This window comes from Nesoenas mayeri, assembly GCF_963082525.1.
Source record: "Nesoenas mayeri genome assembly, chromosome: Z".
NCBI lineage: Eukaryota > Metazoa > Chordata > Aves > Columbiformes > Columbidae > Nesoenas > Nesoenas mayeri.
Genome location: NC_137542.1, coordinates 43,693,057 through 43,714,061, shown reverse-complemented (window position 1 = coordinate 43,714,061; position 21,005 = coordinate 43,693,057). Strand labels below are relative to the sequence as shown.

The 21,005-nt window shown below is 41.2% G+C and overlaps 1 protein-coding gene across 2 annotated transcripts in view; it reads left to right on the top strand.

Annotated features, from left to right (window-relative positions):
• The window catches only part of PGGT1B (protein geranylgeranyltransferase type I subunit beta), a 44,475-nt gene extending 32,734 nt beyond the window's left edge, over positions 1–11,741 (top strand). For both annotated transcript variants that reach the window (XM_080362963.1, XM_080362964.1), the window contains 4 exons: positions 1,663–1,708; positions 3,313–3,497; positions 3,780–3,888; positions 11,052–11,741. In XM_080362963.1, coding sequence (XP_080219089.1) covers positions 1,663–1,708; positions 3,313–3,497; positions 3,780–3,888; positions 11,052–11,236 — 525 coding nt within the window. In that variant the 3' untranslated portion in view covers positions 11,237–11,741. The remainder of the gene's footprint in view (positions 1–1,662; positions 1,709–3,312; positions 3,498–3,779; positions 3,889–11,051) is intronic.
• The last annotated feature ends 9,264 nt before the right edge of the window (positions 11,742–21,005 follow it).

The following is a 21,005-nucleotide window of genomic DNA, read 5'->3' as shown; positions in this document are numbered from 1 at the left end:
ATAGCCTTTCTCCAGAGCTAATTATTTTGTCATACATAAAGCAAACCACCTCCTCTTACAGTTTCTGTTTGTAGAGTTAATTAGCTTTGCCAGCATAGCTTTGCTAATCAGCTTTGCTTTGCTTAGCAATTAATGGGCCTGTGGAGTGTGGTACCACATTTGGATTGCATTCTCAAAACGCAGTACACAGAGTTTACAGTGTGTGATTTTAATATTCAGATGTTCATAGGAATTACTTAAAATTGACTGGTTCAAAATTCAGAAGGTCAAGCTGCAGCATGAAGTGTAAAAGATGTTACTGGGTTTAGTTGCTCCAACTTGCAGAAACAACTCAAAAACTGGGAAATACAGTCTAAATGTAGCTTCTGTATCTGCTTCTGTTTCCCTTTTTTGTTCTCAATGTCAGCTTTAAAAACAGATCTAAAAAATAATCCGTAGGTTATTCCTAAAGACATGCTAGCTCTTGTAGTAATTCTTTGGTTAGAACTATGGGAGTCATGAGTAGTCTGTCAAGTTGTCTTTCATCTACTAACCACTGTTAAGTGTTTTGTAGAAAACATGAGAAATTCATAGTCAGCACCTGGTGGAGGGGAAGGGTAAATTGCTTTCTAACTGTCTGACCAGATATTGAACCAATACTTAATTGAGCAGCTGATGTAGAGAGATAAGTGTCTGCAATTTAACTTTGAAAGTTAAAAGGTTGAGTCATTTTTTGTTCCTACTAAACAGGTTGATATTTGTCCAGTGATAACTAAGTAAGTGTTCTATGAACTCTTGTAAAATAAATGTTTTCCATTTTGTGAATAACTTACTCTGTTCTCTTGTTTCTGATCATACAAAATCATTTAATAATTTTTTATGGAAGAAAGATTGTTGTTATTACATATACAATATCACCTGCTCTATCACCTCCTCCTAGACTGCCTATAACAGACCTGTACTGTAATATTCTTGGTGCTTTATTCATCAGGCTCAAGTTTCTCCTTTTTCTCTTACTTAAGGAAGTAATTTTTCTGCATTGTTAAGATATTTTTAATAGTAGCATTTTATAGGGCAAGTTAAGCTTAGCCCAATAGCATGCTTTATTATGTTGTCACTTCTGGTTCATGTGTTTCCCCAGTTCTCCCCCTCCCCACCCCAGGCCCAATCTTCATTTTTTTTAAGCCTAACTTTCTTGCTCCTTACTAAAGCATTTTGTGTACTTGGGTATTATACACACAGTAGTACTTGCATTTTGCCTTTATGTGTGTTAACCGGCTTTCGTGTTAGAGACAGATTTAGTTTATCCATTTAATTTTGTTCAGAGTTTTGTATCCATTTGCTCTCTCTTTTAAATACTTTTTTTTTTTTTTTCCTGTAGTGGTTATCTGTATCACATGCTTTCCCTTTTTGGCAGAGACATATTTATGCATTTTCAGACTTTTAATATATGCCACAACTAAAATGAACTCCGTGTAAGTCATAAAAGCTGCCTGCATTGGAACAAGGCTGATTTGTTAACTGTTTTGTGCCAAGAGCTTTTTGAGGTTTAGGTTCAGAATTTAATCAGGTTAAATGGTGATTATGGTCTGATGGTAATTTTGCTAGTAGACTGAGGAATTGCAATATCTATGGAAATGACTTTGTTCTAAAGTAACTGATTTATGGGGTTTTTTTCTTCAGTCTTATGATAACGGCCTAGCGCAAGGACCTGGACTCGAATCTCATGGTAAGGATGTTAAAATGTTCTATGCCTTTTTTTAAGATTGGGATTGGAAATGCTGGAAGAGATGCTGTCTATGTCATGCCTTTCCTTCTTTTCTGATTTTAAGGAAGTGGGATAAGAAGCAAATGCAGAACATGCCTCAGAATATTATCTGCCTTCTTCCCTGAGTTCCAGCTTTAATCTCAGACCAAATGGGCTCTTAATATATTAACGCCATTAATCTTACCTTATGAATGTTTTATTGAAAGGTGTTGGCAGTTGTTCTCATCTCTTGCTGACAGAGCAAACTTTTCCACATGTAGCATTGCTACTCTGGATTTATCTGCAAGAGATTTTGTGTGATGCACCTGATAATCTCCAGTTTCAGCAACTAGTAGGAAAACGTAGAAACATTTCCTCTGATTCCATAGAAACATTCCCCAGCATCCACTGGGGCTCAAATCTTGAAGCAGCAGTTAATTTTTGTAAACAGTTGGTAGTAGTGAAGATAGGAATTCCCAGGGGACTGATATTTTTAAGCCAAATATTTTCCTGTGCCATGAAGTAGTGGTCTGCTCATGAGGGAGAACCTGTTGACTTCTGTGTGGCTGATACTACGCCTATCAAATGTTTGCTAGCTCTATCCTTAGTATTGAGCTTTGATAGTATTCCATCATTTTTCTTCCTGCAGGATGGATAAAGTTGAAAAACTTAAATTTATACCATTACGTATTTTAAAAATCAAATAAGTTACAGTAGATTACTAGTGATAACAGATAGCATTACTTCAGCATCCTTCTGCATTTCGGCATCAGAATGAAAACAACCTCAGAGTTTCTGCGGTCTTCTAGCACCAGGATAGCGTAAGGGAGTTTGGGCCCCACGTCTTTGATCAAGCTGGCTTAGTCTTTCCCAGGCTTTAATTTTATCGTATCAGGTGATAGTCTCAGAATGAGTTTTGATGGGCTTTAAAAAGTGATGGCCATGATAAACAAAGAGCATGAGTTCTTCTGATTCCAAATTTTATTTGTAGTTTGTAGCTTCCTTGACAACAAAAAAAATCCTTAGACGTGTAGAAGTGTAATTTGTGTTTATTACAACTGTGAGAATCCACCAATATTTTCATAGTATTAACCATGTCTTTTTTTTTTTTTTTTTTTTTTTTTTTGGTACTGTCTGCTACTTTTTTCACTTCTGGTTATTTATAACCTCTGGGGAACTGTGTCTGAGACTGTCTTTGGTATCTCTGCCTCAGTTTGATTGCTGGCATCCCAATAGTTTTCTTTTTAAAGTTACATGAGAAGAAATGTTTTCCGTTGCACTGGAATTTACTTATTTCTGGACTACTCTGTAATGTAAATTGTACAGCATTGAGAGGCAATCCAGCTTTAAGAAAATGAGTTAAGATTTATTTGTGCAAGAGTTTGGTTGGGTTTTTTCTGCCTTTGACATACATGCTAAACTATAGTGGGCTTATTTATCTGGCTTTTGGACTTAAATGGATTTTTAACAGTATGGAAGTGTTATTTAATTGTTACTACCTTAGTTAGAAGGCCTAATTGAGATCATATGTGCTTCAGTGAAAAACTGGATATCAAAACATCGCAAGAACGACTGTCTCTTCACAGGTGGCTCTACATTCTGTGGCATTGCATCGCTGTGTTTGATGGGTAAACTGGAGGAAGTTTTTTCAGAAAAAGAATTGAACAGAATAAGAAGGTGGTGTATAATGAGACAACAGAATGGCTACCATGGACGACCCAACAAACCTGTAGACACTTGCTACTCCTTTTGGGTGGGAGCAACATTGAAGGTAGTGTACAGAACAGCTACAGGATAGTTCCTGACTTGTTTGATTTCTTTAAGCATCATATCTTTTCTTTGTTTGGAACAGTTACATATTTGGCACAAGTGCCTGAATATGCACAGATCATTATGGAGGTCTTTCATCTTGCAAAAATGCAGGATATGTAGGTTTGCCAGATTAGTGCTATCTCTGCTATCACTACTTATCTCATAAATAGGTTATTATATTTTAGTATTAACAGTGTCATAATATTTAGTATATAACTGTAACAGTCTGTTTTCTTTTCAGCTCTTGAACATATTCCAATATACAGATTTTGAGAAAAACCGCAATTATATCCTGTCAACTCAAGATCGTCTTGTTGGTGGATTTGCCAAGTGGCCAGATAGCCATCCAGGTAGATTTACTTTTCAAAATTATGGTGAGTGTGTTCTAAGCTAGAAATGCATTCCAGCAGTTAGACATCTGAGAGAAGTAAAGGAAGATTTTCCTCTATCTTCCTCAAAAAATGTGAAAAACCCATGAAATCCAATGAGGTTTTCATAATTTAAAAGGAAAGATGAGGAATACAATATAGTTTTCGCTTTTATAGCCATAGTGTAAATGAGCTATTGTTTAAACTATCACTGAAAGAAAATCACTGTCTGTTTAGAGCTGGGTAAGCTTTTCTGTGTGTTTAAGTGCTCTCATTAAAGGGAATATTGTCCAGTGGGCATCTTTGTAAATGGCCTGAGTAAAATATTTCAAAACATTTCTTTCTTTAAAGGAATTCTTTAAGCTTATTTAGAAATCATTTATGTATTTAAAAACATCCAAAGTTTACATAGTTACGTATTATTTATAGATTGTAGTTATACATAGCAATTATATGTAGTATATAAGTTAATTATTATCCATTCAGAAATGGATAATTTAAAGTAGTGAAAAAATTGAAAATATGCTAAAAACTTTAATTTGAAATAATTTTGAAGTATGGTAGAATTCAATGAAAATATAGGAAACTTAGAACAATAAGCCTCGTGCCATTAGCATTGCACAGTGGCATTTTTTTACAGAAAAGATAAACAGTCTGTAAACTGACAAAATAAGATAAAATTTAGTCATAATAAAAGAAGAGTCTCTTCAGAATCTCTGCCCTGATATTTCATCCCTTCATTTTGAACAACAAATGAGAGTTTTTCAAGGCAGACCCACACCGAAAACACAGTGCTTGTGGTAGATGTGCTCTCCCTGTTTCCCTGAAAACCAGCTTAGGATTCTTGAGGACTTAGCTGTATTTACTGTACTTCATGTAGATCAGTCAGTATCACTTGGAGGAAATATTCCTTATATATCTTTATGAATTATTTACTTAGTGAGCTGGAAATGAAAAAATCTGTTTAAAACTCCAATCATGTGAAGTTCCTTAATGTGTCCTTTAGCATAGCTGTGAGTGTTTGAGATAAAAATTGAGAAAAGCGAGGCTTATAATAAGGCTATTTTACTTTGATTTGTGTGGTGTTCCAGTCTGAGCCCTAGTGGTTCCTATAAAGCAAGCTTTTTACTGTCTCTTTTGGTTTCTTGTGGTAGATGGGCTTGTTGCGGCACTTTCCTCAGGCAGTTTGTGACATAAGTCTGTGTTCATATTTTGGAGGAAAAAGTTAATGCAGTTCAAACGTGAAGAATGACTATAAATGAAGCATTGCAAAGATTGTTGCTGTAGAACTGAGATTTCATTGCTGTACATACACAGCTGAGCTTACTACAAACTCAATCTGGTATCGGAAAGGCAAGCTGTCTTTTGATCGTTGTATGTCTCCACAATGAAGATTTCACACTTTACTAACATAAAGCATCTGTGCAGCTCGACTGTTCTCAAAAGCCTGCTTTTGGTTAAATGTAGAGTCTTCTGACTTCAGTGTAAATGCAAAATGTGAAGGTAATAAGAATGCTGTAGATCACCTTGCAAATGAGTTAATTGTTCTATTGGGGCTCAATATGGACAGAAATTATTCCTTGAGCATTTAGCATTTGTAAAGCTGATAAGAATTTGATTTTGATGAAAAGCTCAGATGTGACAGAATATTCTAGGGAAAGTTTGCAAAGTAAGAATATGCAATTTTTTCAAATATGCTTTCTAAGATAGACTCAGAATTTGAATTTCTTTAGCTCCTACTTCATAAAAACTATTTAAATTTGAATAGTAAACCTGTCTTTGATGTGCAGTGATGTTTTTAGGAAGAAGACTAAAAGAAATTTCAGAAAACAGTCAACTGCTTGTGATAATCTGTATATTACATGGAATTCTAAAGTTGCAAGCATCTTTTCACAACTGGTGATTCAGGGAAATATTATTTTGTAGTCCTATTGTTCCAATGCTAAGACATCAATACATTGTTGGTTCTGGAGGCCAGTAGCATTATTTAACAATTATTCTTGATTTAAAGTAGTGTTTAGACCAGTGTGCTTATTGAGTAATGAACTTGAAAACCTACTTGCCTTTGAAAAGAAATGTAAAAAGTCAAAAGACTCTTCAAGTGCTAGTATCCTCTGGAAACATGAGCATAACGAAGTGATTCAGGACATGACTGTTGTTTTGTTTATAGTGATATACAGTGTGGTCTGTGGGTTTTCCTCTGAAAAATCTTCTAAATACCATAGTAGTAATATTACTGTTTCATAAAGCAGGCATGGACAGCAGCTTAGTAGGGAGATTCATACTTGAAAACAGAACTGAACTCCTACTCTGATTGTTCTGTTCTTTGGTTACAAGTGACTGATAGTTTGTTGGTTTTTTTCCCCAAGACTTTCATGTTGAGCAGTTTGATCTGCTACTTTGTGTTAGTACTACTTGTTACAAACATTAAACCACACTGTTACGGTTTAATGGAGTTCAGTTTTTTTCCCTAGCAGCCCTCGTGGTGCTGTGTTTTGGACTCATTACCAAAACAGTGTTGATAACGCAGGCATGTTTCAGCTGTTGTGGAGCGGTGTTTATACACTGTTAAGGCCTTTTGGGTTTCTCATGCTGCCCTGCTAGCAAGCACACTAAGGGTTCGCAGGAGGTTGGGACGGGCACAGCCAGGGCAGCTGACCCCACTGACCACAGGGGTACCCCAGACCACATGTCATTGTGCTCAGCAGTAAAAGATGGGGAAGAAGGAGGAAGGGAAGGACTTTTGGAGTTACAGCGTTTGTCTTCCCAACTAACTACTATGTGTGATAAAGCCCTGCTTTCCTGAAGTAGCTAAACGCTTGTCTCCCGTTGGGACATAATTAATGAATTTCTTATTTTGCTTTGCTTCTGCCAGTGGCTTTTGCTTTTCCTATAAAGTGTCATTATTGTGAGCTACGAGTTTTCTTGCTTTTTCTCTTCCTTCTTCTCGCATTAGGGGTAGGGGGGGCAAGTGAGTTAACAGCTGTGCAGTGCTTAGCTCTCTGTCAGGGTTATTCCACGTTTTGTTGAATACATATCTAAGCTATTGGGTTTTTTTTGTTCAGGCTTGTCCATAAGTCGTGACTAGATTTAAACAAAATTTTGTTTTAAATCAAGTGGATGTACTGCTGCATGCCCCAGGAGGTTCCATTGCTGTCACTACCCCCACAGGGCGTTTGCCACCATCCATGAGTCATTGTAGAGATAAAGCAACAGCCATTTTTCTTATTCAGCAATGTCTAAAGACAGCTAGATATCTTTCACCTCTGTCACTGACTCAATTTCACCTTCTCCTTCAGCAGTTTCTGTGACTTGTCATATAAGACTCCATATAGCAGCTTTCCACCTCTGATGCTTTCACACAATACGACAGGATCCATCAGTGAACAGGCCATGTTCCTTCTCATTTTCCGATTGTTTATTATACAGTGAGGTCTCTTCAGCCCATGTCACTTTCTGTTCTGGTGATGTTCTGAAATCTTTGCCTTCTGGCCAGCCCGTGGTCACTTCAAAGATCCCTGAGCGACTGGGGTTTCCCAGTCAAGCTCATGGTGTCATCAGTGCGACCTGCTTACTGCACGTAGCATAAGTTGCATCATGCATAGAGGGGACCCTCCCTTTGAACATCCAGCCCAGCACTGGCAGTCAAGGTGCCAGGAGGAGCTGTGCTTCAGTTCCAGTCACTTCTGAAGCATCTCAAAACCCTTCGTATGCTGCTAGTATCTCTTTTTCAATTGGAGTATAGTGGGCCTCAGATCCTCTGTATCCCCAACTCCAAAAGCCTTTTTAATTTGTTCAAAGCTTTGTTGTTGCTTAGGACCCCTTCCTCATGTCCTCTCTGTAGTCACACAGGTAAAACCACAGGGTGGCCTGTGATGTGTACCCTCTATATCATCTCTTTGAGCAGAGTGATGCTTACTGCTAATTACTGAGATAATGCTTCAGACAGGTGGGAAGTGGGACATATCTTCTTTGAGTTGGTGGACTTCCCAGGACAGTTTCTCCACAGCTGAGATGAAGGAGGAAGAGAAACTTTCTTTGTATTGCCAGAGTTGGACAGCCGATTCATCTACACACTGCTGATCCCTCTCCGTCTTTCCAGGACGTTACTGCCAATGAGTCGGTGTACGACAATGGTGCACACTATAGAAACTTCTGCCACATAGGCCATGTACACTTGACTTCATCTGGATCTTTGGATAACTGCTTGTTGTCCAAGTCATCATAAATCACCTCCAGCATGGCTGATTCCCTCAGGTACTGGTTAGCTTTTTCAATGGTGGTCTACTTGCCTCGGTGACATGTAACATCTTCCTTGAAGGGACATCTTTTCTTCACATCTAATAGGAGTTGCCTCCAGGGACTGAGGACTTGTGCCCCTTTCCAATTACTTTGTCAGTGCTTCTTTCCCTAGACAGGCATCCCAGCTGCTTGGCTTCCTTACCCTCTAATTCCAGGCTACTGGCCCTGCTAGCCCAGTGTTGGAGCAGCCAGCAAGATCCAGCAGCCAGATCTGGACAGGCTGGAGGACTGGGCAGAGAAGAACCTGATGAAGTTCAACAAGGGCAAGTGTAGGGTCCTGCACCTGGGGAGGAATAACCCCAGGCACCAGTACAGGTTAGGGGTGGACCTACTGGAAAGCAGTATTGCAGAGAAGGACTTGGGAGTTCTGGTGAATGACAAGTTGACCATGAGTCAACCATGTGTCCTTGTGGCCAAGGCAGCGAACGGTATCCTGGGGTGCATTAGGAAGAGTGTGCCCAGCAGGTCGAGGGAGGTTCTCCCCTTCCACTCTGCCCTGGTGAGGCTGCATCTGAAGTACTGTGTCCAATTCTGGGCTCCTCAGTTAAAGGACAAGGAATTACTGGAGGTTGCCTTCAAAGGGCCGACTGTAATTTTAGGACTGTATAAAGGTAACTACTTCTACGTTTATGCAGTCCTAAAATTACAGTTGGCTCTTTGAAGGCAACCGCGAGCCTGATGGGGCCCCCGGTTAAAATAGCATTTGATTTCCCTGGAGTAGACGATCTCCAGAGGTCTCTTGCACTCCCAGCCATTCTGTGATTCTTTGAATGTGCTTGCCCAAATGACAGCTGAAATCTTTTTGTGTTTCTTGCAGCTCGCTCAAGGATAGGGACCAGGTGGTTACCATCTCATTAATGAGTTCCTAGTCCTCCTCCTCATGATGACCCTGGTTCTTCACCCCTGAAATCCCTTACTAAGTGTGCTGACTTTTGCTTCTAATATTTCCTTTTTGTGTATAGGGGCAACTGATAGTGCAACAGGTGGGTTCTCTAGTTCAGCTGCGTTGCCTGTCACAGGGGCTACAGTACCTGCAGTACCTGTCACTTTGTCATCAGACCAGAGGCCATCTCTTCCCCTTAAGGGCACCGGCAGTCAGGGTGCCAGGAGGAGCTGTGCTCCAGTTCCAATCACTTCTAAAGCCCAAGCTGTCACTTCTAAACAGGTCTCAGTAGCCATGCAGCAAGCCCCTGCATGTTGCAGTGATTTGTGTCTTCTCAGAACTGCCAGGATGACAGCATACTTCTTCCCAATTTTTCACTAGTTTTTCAGGATTCTGCAATTGTACAGTGATGAAGTTCCAAAACACTGGTGGTGTGCACTATCCTAGGCATTTGCCCATGCTATCTCACACACCATGCCACTCATAACTATCCAGCTTCGGGGCAGATCTCTGGGTGGTATTCTTAATTGGTTGTTTAACTTTAAACAAGACTTGAAACACATTCAGGAGATTTAGCAATAGGAAGATCCTAGTTTGAACATCCCAAGGGTATTCAAAATTCTCAAGACCTGTTGTAACTCGCCTGGAGGAGAAGGGGAAGGTGAAGGAGCAAGGGAAAGTGTTCCCCTTTTGTCTTCTCCATAGACTGACTCTCCAAGGAGAAAAGGTAGAGAGTGTAATTATTAATAGTTTCCAAGAGATTACTCCTGAAGTAGAGAGGTGATGGCAATGCTGAGTACAAATGCCAGGTTGGTCTCACAACCCCCTCATAATCCAGTGTTACCTGACACAACAGAATTATAACCTTGGTCCAGCTCCCAGAGGTGGTAAACAGTGCAACAGGGAACGTATGCAGCCAGTAAGGTGTTACATACCACAACTCTGAGAACGAGCACAACAGCTCTGAGAACAAATAAATCGACATTGTGACCAGCAACTATCAAATTACTGTAATGAATGCTTATCACAAATTTGCTTTACCACGCTCTGGTCAGATCTGTCATTATCTCAACCCTTTGTGCCCCACATTGGGCACCAAAAAGCACTGTTGTTGTTTAACCCAGCAAGTACCTGAACACCACACAGCAGTTTGCTCACTTGCCTCCACAGTGGGATTGGGGAGAGAATGGGGAAAAAAGTGAAAGTTGTGGATTGAGATAAAGACAAATTAAGTGATGCCCAATGCAATTGCTCACCTCCCACTGGTGCCCAGCCAGTTTCTGAGCAGCAGCCACCAGCCAGCTTTCCCCTTGCTTATAATACTGAGCATGATGTCACCCTGTCCCACACTGCTAAAGGGTGTTCAGCGAGCTGTAGTGCTGGTATAAGGTGTGCAGCAGGAGTAGTGTGGGACAGGGGAATCAGAGCATCCCTTTTTGGTGGCAGTCATCTGTTATGGCTGATGAAGCCAACTCATGAATTCCTATACTTAGGGTATTCCCTCAGGAGGGGGAGAAGCTAGGTAATGATTTTTTTCATACTTCTAAATCTTGCTGTTTGGCAGTTATTGGCACTAATTTTGGTTTCAGTAATCATCTGTTCATCAAGTAATTAACTAAAAATTCTTTCATGCTTTGGAAAAAAATCTGCTTTGTGGACAGAAATTATTTCCATCTCTTCAATCTCCTTTGTTCTTTGACCTGAGCATTCGGAAGGAATAAAGTAGTTGGCAAGATTCGTTATAAAACAAAACCAGACTCTAGTTTTAGAGACTGCAGACTGTCAGTTCACACTGGTGGCTTTGGGTAGAAATTGATTTTTTCTGATCAGAATTCAAGTTTAAAATGTAACACCTGTTTGTTTCCCTTGGCTTTAATAATTCAGGGAGGTTAGAAACCAGAAACATTTGGCTGTTACAGCCTGACATAATTTTCTTTTTCCTTTTCCGTCCTTCTTTCAGATGCTCTACATGCCTACTTTGGGATCTGTGGTTTGTCATTAATTGGAGAATCTGGTATTTGCAAAGTTCATCCTGCCTTGAATGTAAGCACAAGAACCTCAGAGCGCCTTCACCACCTTCATCAGATCTGGAAAACAAGGACTCTAAATAGTGTTCAGAAGACACACACCTCTCTACATGACTGATTTAGACTTGATTTTAGTTCTGGTAGCATAATTGTAGCCCAAGGTTAAAAGCCATGTGTAACCAATGTGCTCTTTTAAGTGCTGGAGTCATACAATCAGATCTGTGTTGCTGGCTTCACTTTGATAGGAGTTGCCTTCAGCAGTTTATTCTGCATTGTGAAATGGGGAAATATTTTGATTATATAGAAGCTTGTCACCACAGACTGTAAATGGCTCTTCAAATGGCTTTACTTCTACAAAATCCCTTGAGGCATATAAACTTCATTTTTATTTTATATTTTAAAATTTGTGCATACTGTGTCAAAATATATAATGGGGAAATACTTTCAAAGTCTGTTTACATATCATACAGTATAGCACAGATCCTTGGAGTTCTTTATGATCTTAATGTTTGACATATTTTAGTAAGTCTCAGTTAAAAGTTACCTTTTATCGTCTACTTTCAGGTTCCATAAGCTTTGTTAAAAAAAAAAAAGGAAGTAAATACAAATAAAATTATTTTATTCAATATATTTGATTTCTAAAGTTGTGTGACCTTACTAAATGGATTTCATAATTCTTATGTGTTGCTTCTACACAGATGCATTGGATCATTACCCAGACAAAGCGTTTTCATCAGAAATATTCTGTTTGTGTGGAATTCAATGAGAGTGTCGCATATTGATGTGTGTCAATAGGAGATATTCAACACAGTCTTCTTGAAGAATAGCTCTGTGTGAGAGTAGCATTAGAACCTATTTTCGAAGTCTAGACATTGCAGTACATTAAAATTGTACAACTTCACTCTGATTAATTTTTATACGCTTTCCTTTTAGTGTGAAATAATTTTGAGATTTTTAGCCATTCTGTGTAAAGAATGAAACATTGGAGTTTAAGTAGCAGAGTTTCATTGTTAGAGCAATGATGTACATTCTCAGCTTATTTAGTAGTTGTGCTTACTTCCTGTGCTTAAAATGCTGCTCAGAAAGGAAATAACTTTGCAGCTGTTGGTGTTTGTGACAGGTCACTTTTTGCATTTCGGGCATGCGGTAGACACCAGAATGTCTTCCTATTTGCCAGTCACTAAGGCACATTCTTTTTTTCTAAAGGATTTCCAAACACAGATCAATGAAGATCTCTCAAGCTAGATTAAGGACACCATTTGGCACCACTGAGCCCGAAGAGACAGGATGTAGACCTTTTCAGTCAGCAAAAAGAGCTTTGGGAGTAACCGTGGTTCTGATTTTGCAATGCAGTGCAAGTGGAAAGGGCAGAGTAGTTGTACCCCTATCTCACATCAGAGAGATCCAATGGGCATCTTCTGGCTACCAGGACAATCCTGGTGTCCAAACCTGTAGCAGCCTTCCTGCTTAAAGAAATTGTTTTTATTTCTATAAGCAGATTAATTTCCCTGGCATTATTAGGAATATCACCAGTGGTGGTGGTGGTCTGCTTGAAAAATCAGAGAAGGAGCATGGGGCAGGACCTGGAAGTAAGACATGATCTAGGCATGTCCCAGTAGATAGTTTCCTTGCAGGAGGAGAGGCTACATAGCTGGAAGAACTGCACAAGTCTGGAGTGGTGGAAGCAAGAGGACTGTAGGGCTAGAATTGGGGAGGAAGAATGAGGTGCCTGAGTAGTACTGGTACAAAGTAAGAGAATATGAAAACTCAGAGATACAGAGGGTGGAGGCAAGGTAAAGATAGGAAAGGGAGTATGGAGTAGGAGTGGAACTAAAATGGTGGAAAGGATCTGAGCTGCTTTGGGTAAGTACGTAGATGGGGGGGCAAGAGCAAGAGGGAGGTATGAATATGAGGGAATGAAGTAAGGAGGATAGGGCTTGGGAATTTTAGTTGCCACATCCTGAGATTATGTGAAATTCGGCTGCAAATAAAAGAAATAGTAGAGATCCATAAAAGAGAAGATCTTCCAGGCTGGGGCTGTATAACAGCAGTTCCCGTAGGAGTCCATTTTCATAGAGAGGCTTAATGGGATATTGGCCAGCTTCCCTGAACAGAAGACTGTCAGGTCATGGGGATCTACCTAGCTGAGAACCCATTGAAAACAAAACCTTGGGGTAGAAGTCATTCAAAATAGCACAGTATTTGCTCTTGGATGGTGGCCAGAAATTGACCCATGGTAGAGTGGGGTGGATTTTTGGAACGTGGTGAAGTTGCAATGAAAATGTGATGTAATTGTAGCTACCCATCTCTGCTTGTGCCTGTCTGCCTTGCTGGAGAACTATCTACCAGTTTTTTAGTGTTCAGTATATTCCCTTTTCGAGTAAGTAGCTTTGAATTTCAGAAGAGTTTAATAAGGTACTCTGAGTCTCTGTTTGGAACAGCCCAAATATTGATACTTGCTTACTTGGCTTCATGAGCAATGATGTATTTAATTATCTTGGGGCAACTCTGTACTTGGAAAATCCTAACCTATGGCTCATAAGTTTCCCTGTGACCAAATTCTCTTCTGTGAGAGACATCACAGTAGAGAAGCAGAAGTAAAGGGACAACAGTGAAAAATCATATTCTGTGAATAGCTAGTTAATTTCTCACGGCAAGTAATTTAACAATGTTCTGCTTCAAAAGGCATCTGATATTTCTTGCTTTGTTTTCTGTATCTGTAAGCTACCTTGGGTTGTTTATACAGATTTTACGTTTCACATCACTTTGGGCCCCAGTTATTCTACAGCTTGCCCCCACCTCTGGCTAAATAACAGTATCTTTTCAGGATGAATGTTGTCAGCAAAGGTATCCTTTTCTAAAGGTTGCTGGAGGTGTATTTGTTTCTCATTAATTACTATGGTTTCTTCTGGAGCTGGCAAAATGTGTAGGCCTTCACCCACACTGAGAATGTAATTACTTTAATTGATTTGAAATCTTTAATCTTTTTAGGTTGACAAAAATCTGTGCTAATAACCAACTCTGTATGGATGATTTGCCATTCTTAACATCACAACTGATGTCAAGCAAACAAATGGTGAACATCGAATATTGTTGTGTAGCAGACATTTTGATTTTGACCGTGTAGTTAATGCTAGATTGCGGTGCTTCTCCCATTTTTGTGGTTACATGTCTTCTGACTAGAAAAATTTTAGATCATAAATTGATGGACAACAATTTCATAGATAAGAAGTCCATAACCTAAAATCTCTTTTAAAACAGAGACGTCCAAATGCAGCTAAAATGTAAATGTGAACTGTGAAGCTTAAATATAGCTAGAGAAAGCAAACTATGCCATCGCTATCCACCTGTAAAAATTTTTTGTTAACCACAGCTTTACATTGCTGAGGCTGAACCTAAAAAAGAAATTAAATTAAATGACTTTACCATCTGCTTGAGGACGTCAGAAACATCTTGGCTATGAGCTTGTACTATGCAGAACAGCTACTTTGCCACAACCTTTTGGTGTTCCAGCAATGTTGGTGTACAACAGACCCCCTCCTTTGTTCTTTCTGTTTATCAAGAATGTATTTATAAAATTAATGCCTGACGTAGTCCTCAGCAGCACTCAGAGCTTGCTGATGTTGGCTTGGGCTGACAAATGCATGCCAGCTCGATGCCCCTGCCTTATCTGAAAGGCTCACAAACTGTCTGTGGTTCTGCCTCCTTTTCCAGAAAAACAGCTTTAAACTGGCTTGCTGAACAAGGGAACTTAAACGTATCCTTTCAATAGGGTCTGAGGACTGAGGTTTTAGACGTTGTCTTTAGGGCGTTCACAGCAACTTGCTTTGTACATAGCTGCTGGCAGATATGGTAACAGCATTTTGGAAGACTGTTGCTACATAGGTTTGTATTTGTGAACTTATTGAGAAATTTTGTTCTAAATGGAGCAATCATCAGCTCTGGAAAAAACAAACAAACAAGTAAATTGGGCATTGGATGAATATGTGAAATATGTCTGTTGAAGCACATATCAAGTCTACCTTGCTCCATGCTCAGATGCCCCATAACAAAGTCAAAGACAATCTAAGAGGAGCTTCTTCAGCTGCATCAAATGTACTGTTCTCCATGCAAGCCAGTATCAAAAATGGAACATCCCTTAGAAACAATAGTGTTCCCAGACCAGTACCTGTCACCTTTGTAGCAAGTCCTCAGCCATTCAATTTGGTGTTACTTTCTATAGTGGGGAAGGAGCAATGATTTCCAAAGTTGGAGCCTTTGTAGACAGCCCATCTTGCATTTTGGAAGAACCCTGCTGCTGGCACCCCTGCAAGGCTGAAGACATGTTATCAGGACATAAGCAGGAGGGAGATGCCCCCAGGTAAGCAGATCCTATTGCTGCAACGACAATGTGAAATGGTTCTGACATTCATCAGTTGCGTGAGAATATTGGTCTGTTTAGGTTGATGTTAGATACTGTGGTTGTTCTGAAAAGCTCTTGTTTTGTAATTGCAAGTTGCAACCACTTATTAGGTTTTCCTCACTTTATACAAGGACTGGGTGAAAGAGAAGATGATTTCATCATCTTTATACTAAATGACTATTAAATTACTCCACGGAGTGGTTACAGTATGTGACAGATTTACCCTTTCAGCCCACCATTTGAAAGCTTTTGTCTTCCTGGTCTCTGTTTGCCCGATTAATTTCTGAACTTAATGAAAGTCAATTAACTGTTGCTTTGGGAAGCAGAGAGAAATCTGCTGTTCCTTGTGAGCTGTAGCTCTCATGAGGTGGGTATTTTTGCAAGCCAGTCAGATGTTCTGGGTGAAGAACTGCCCATACAGCGTCCTCTCAGTGCCTTGTTTGATAACTGCAGTGTGAGAACATCCTTGAAGATGTCCACCTGTAGCTCCAGGCTCTGTCCTTGGGAATGGACTGGACAGAAGTGTCTGTTACCACTGGAGAATGAGCAGGATCCTGAGTAAGGAAACAGTCCCACCTGAATAAAAAGGGCAATGTCACAGAGAAGGAGAGAATCTGTGTGAGAACAACCTGCAGCCTCTCACTTCGAGAACTTAAAAATGTCCTTGGGAGGGGAAATAATTGTGGTAAGGAAAGAGCTTTCAACTTGCCAGATTAGGTTGTTACGAAAATGAAAGGAGGAAAGTGTGTGTGTGTAAGCCTGTGTTTAGACAGTTTTAGTCATGTGTGCATGTGGAGGTAGCTTCTGTGTTAACTCGTAACAGTGATGATAGCCCAGCTGTGGTACGAGGACCAGGAGACACCCTGTGCACCAGTTAAGCCTGCCCCTTCACATGTTTACACTCAGAGAGTATGGAGCCCCTCATGCAGATATTTCTGCAAGAACCGTACCATGTCCCCTTTGCTACAGCACAAGGAACAGACGCCCTGCCTCACCGTGTGAGGGAGGTTCCACCTTATCCTTTTATAGGAGATCTGCAAAAGAACAATATGATGTGCAAACAACAGAAGAGAAGTCAAGGCGCAGCTTTCTGTTATTCACCCTTCCTGAGTGTTTGTGGCAAAGGAGTGGTGCTTATGCTTCCTAGAAAGCTAAATATGTAGGGCTGCTGCTGAAATTGCATGCTGCCTTTGGATAATTTTAAGGTTTTCCCTAAGCACAGAGCTATAGTTATTTGCTGTTATGCTGTCCAGGAGTTTTCATTTAGCAACTTCCTTTAAATTACGACTATGTCTTACTTAAATAGGCTCACTTTACAAAATTATATTTTAATCTTGGACCCAGCCTTTGTACTGTTTGTACCATTAAAAGTTTTCTCAGCTGCTTAGACCATTAAAGTCTCCTTTAACTTTGGACCCACAGAGGAGCATCACACCAAAAGGCATCTGTGTAAACCTGTTGTCTGTGGAGCTTTAGTCAGACGTCTTCTTTCACAGCAGGTGAGACTGATGAAGTCTAGACTGATCAGATAGATGGCAGTGGGTTTTGTGTGTGTGTGTGTGTCGGCAATGATGTGGGGGCAGTCGATCCTGCCTATCCTGCCTTGGGGCAGTTTGATGGGCTCTTAAGGACCCTCTTGGACTATTTTTTACAGTTCTTCAGTTCTACTTTAAAATTCTAATTTTTTTTAATCTCCCCCAAAGCCTGTAAATTCTTAAATTAAGGAGAGTTCTGTTGGCAGGACTGTTTTAACGTAGTGCTGATCTGCAAGGTACATAAATGGGAATGGTGAGGAGGTTGGGATGTCTCTAGAACACAAGTATGCTAGAGGAAATCAGAAATCCTAGAAGGATTGGACATATTTGCACTCTGGCCTGTATGCTCATACTTTATAGATCAGCTACCGCAGGGAAGGCAGTGCTGGCTGCCCAGCACCCTTCTGAAATACACAGTTCTCTGATGGGGCCAAGGACAGAATTCTGCTAGAGATGTGTCTGGATGAGACTTTCCCATACAGCCACAGGGCTCTTTGGTATTTTTGTATATGGTTCTATATATAACTCCCTATATATGGCCAGACAGAGTGTGTTCTGCAGAGTGGTGATAACATGTGCCCTCTGTGGCTTCCCAGTTGCTATAGATAGCTTCCAACACAGACCATGGAAACAGCTACTACCTCCAAACTTCTCTGATGGCTCCTTGCCTCTAACATTTGTTCTCAGGGTAAATAAACTCCAGCTTCAAGCAACTTCTTCTTGCAAAATGAGGAGCAGCTGGTACGAGTGAGGACTGCAATGGTGGACTTCTAAAGAAAAGGTGTAAGCTGTGGTAGTGATTTGAGCTTCCCCAGCCACATGCCAAAGCCTGTCCCCTTCCCCTCTGCTGCCCCAGGCTTACCCTCCTTTTTATTAAACCCAGATACAAGGGAACAGCAGAGGCCTGTGTTGTATCCTGCTCTGCCTGAGATCCACACCCCTTCCCACTGAGGAGTGTTCCTGGCTCTGAGAACAACTTGGGAATGGTGGGGAATGGGTGGGAAAGCTGCTGTAGCAGCTGCAGGGCGCTCCTGTGCTCAGTGGCCCTTGGCACAGGATCCAGGTGGGCCTTGCAGAGCCCCGTGCATAGCAGGAGGTAGCTTCCAAACACAGTTCTCCTCCTGTTCCCAGGTGCCCCTAACTCTGCATCTCTCTTACCACCCACCCATAATCCCTCTCGGCTGCTGCAGGCTTTCTCATCTCCCGTGACTCCAAGTCATGGTCCAGGAGCCACAGAACAGGGAGGCTTCACAGGTCCCTGCACAAGGCAAAGGCGACCACACTGCCTTTGGCAGCAGCAGAAACCTGAGCAAATGTGCAGGCCAGCATTTGAGATGTTACGCAGTGTCTGACCCGCAGCGAGGGCAGTTTTTTAAGCTGAGGACTCCACAGGCTATGAAGATCAGTTCCCACGATCTCCCTTCTATAAAAGGCAGTTAAAGTCTGCAGCAGCTGTTGATCTGATAGCCAGTCTGGACTGGATCTCCCTCCCAACCCCTTGCTGGCTGCCCAGGCTATTCCAGCTACACATAGACAACTTCTGCCATCAGAATAAGCTGAGCCTTCTGGTGCTTGTTGATGCTAGTGAGATTTGGAACAGAAAAGAATGTTGAAGAAAGTCTTTTTTTTTTGGCCTTTCAAAAATAAGTGCTTGGATATCAGTCACTGCAGTGAAGGTCTGTGCACTACAAACCCTGACAACGGAAGAGTCAGACACTTCAGATGTGCTTTGCCTTGTGGTCTCAGACAGCTCTAGCCTGCACACTTCTAGTCATCTGCTAGTGTCAGTCAGGAACAGGTTGTTCTTGATTGCTTTAAAATAAATAAATAAAATCAAACCAGGCTAAAATGTTGTTTTGCCAATATAGTTTATTTCAGCCACCCCAGCTCTACATGAAAACAATAAAAAGGTAATAAATAATGCAATATTCCTACATAGTAGGGGGAAGGTTTGTCTTGTCTTTAACCAGCTTGAAACCCTTGGCTAGCAAGTTATTTGGGGAGGACTGTGGGAGGAGCCACCATTGACAGACCAGCATGCGTTTGACTTTCCCCTCCTTCCCAGCAGGGCAGAGCAAGCATGCATCCATGAAGCTGGTGTGTTATAGCTGAATCAGAGGGAAATGCATTCCACTCAGACTGCTGCATCAGGCAGCCTGTTCTAAGTGCTGAGGAGAACTGCTGAAGCTCCCAAGAGACCTGTAGAAGTCAAAGGAAGGAAAAGAAACTTGCATGGAAAACAAGGAAGATTTCCTTTCCTAGAAACTCCACAACAGTGCATAAGTGCTTGTCTGCCCATGTTAAGTCCTGGACTCCCATCATCAGGGAACGTGCTTCTGCATATCCGCTGTGTGATAAAAGTGACCAGGTTCATGCAGCAAGGTTTGTATGAGCTCACTCTGCACTGCAGCATGTGTGGGACAGGAACGTCTCCCAGAGCAACAGCCAAGCACTCGGGGATGCAGGTCTCTTACAGATCACCCTGCGGCTGACTGCACCTTGTAGTGCTCAGCTTCACTTGGCATTGCAACAGATTCGAGGAACCAGCCAGAACCATGATTTGAGGGGGTGGCCCCAAACAGTGCTCTCGCTCCTCCCCAGATCCCTGGCAAACCTTGGCATCTATCTGATATCCAGGACAAATTGCTGTCCCAGGTCCTATCCATGTTCCACACAATGGGATCAGGAGCATGAGTGTCACCATACTTCAGCTTTTTAACAGTACAAGTAGCAATTAGCTTTATTATGACTTCAAATAAGCTCACCTAAGTGACATTTTTGGCCTTTTGCTCTGCACTGCACATCCCTTTATCTACATAAGCCAACTTTGTTTAAGCCACTGGTTCTGTGAGGGGTCACCAGCACCTTTGTCAGCCTTCAGGGAGGGAAGGCGACACAGGAGCCCCCCCATCATCAACCCGGTGCTGCCAGTACCCCAACAGCGCGACCCCTGCCTATGTGCTGATCCCAACCAGACGCTGGTGTGAGAGGCAGGTCCCTGGTGTTGGGGTCTGGAGAGTCTCAGGCAGCCAGAGGGAGCACAGGGACAGGGCAGGCTCACCCTGGTGCGGTGTGAGGCCAGGGGAGCGACAGCGGCCCGGCTCGCGCAGAGACCTCCGCTCTCTGCAAACTCAATCTGCAGGGAGCTTAATCCACTTTCAGTGGGGATTAAGAACTGTATTAACCCGTGGGTAAATGCCAGGGAAGAATTGCACTGCAGGACCATGGGGCATGCCATTTTGAAAAAGGAAAGTTAACTCAAACCTAATCCTGGTGTGGTTAAGCTGAAAGAAAAGTGCAGGAGCCCAGCTGATGCATTTAAACCTTGAAGACCTAAATTAGACAAGCTTTGTAGAGAGGCATAATACTCTTGGAAGGCCAGCTGAGCCTGAAAAGCTTTCAGGTCTATGCCATCTTCTTCAGAGTCCTCACTGTCACAGACATAGCTCATCTGCAAAACACACAAAATCACTAAAACATGCATCACTGCAGTTGCATGCAGATCTCAGTAGCACTCAGCTTTCCCTTATCTTTCCCTCATTTGCATGTCTCTGATTTCTTCATTAGACACATTCTTTTAAGCAAATGAATTTAATCAGTAAATTAAGAGACTCAAGCCTGCTGTGTTTTGCTCAATTAATATTTGTTACAACTCTGGACACCCAAATTTCTCTTTATATTGTCAAACTTGATTAACTGTAATTGTAGCAAAAAATGGCAATTACATTATATATTAATGATATGCATCATTATGTACTTTAGCTGATTCCTTATAAATATCTAATAACATACTCAATATATTAAATATTTATAGTAGTCTACCTACTTAACCCATATTTCTTAAATGAGCTTGTTCCCAGGGGCATGTGATATTGTATTAATATCACATGGGACAGGATAGCAGGAAATCATACATAAAGAATGTTTTACACAGCACAGTTGCAGTTTTC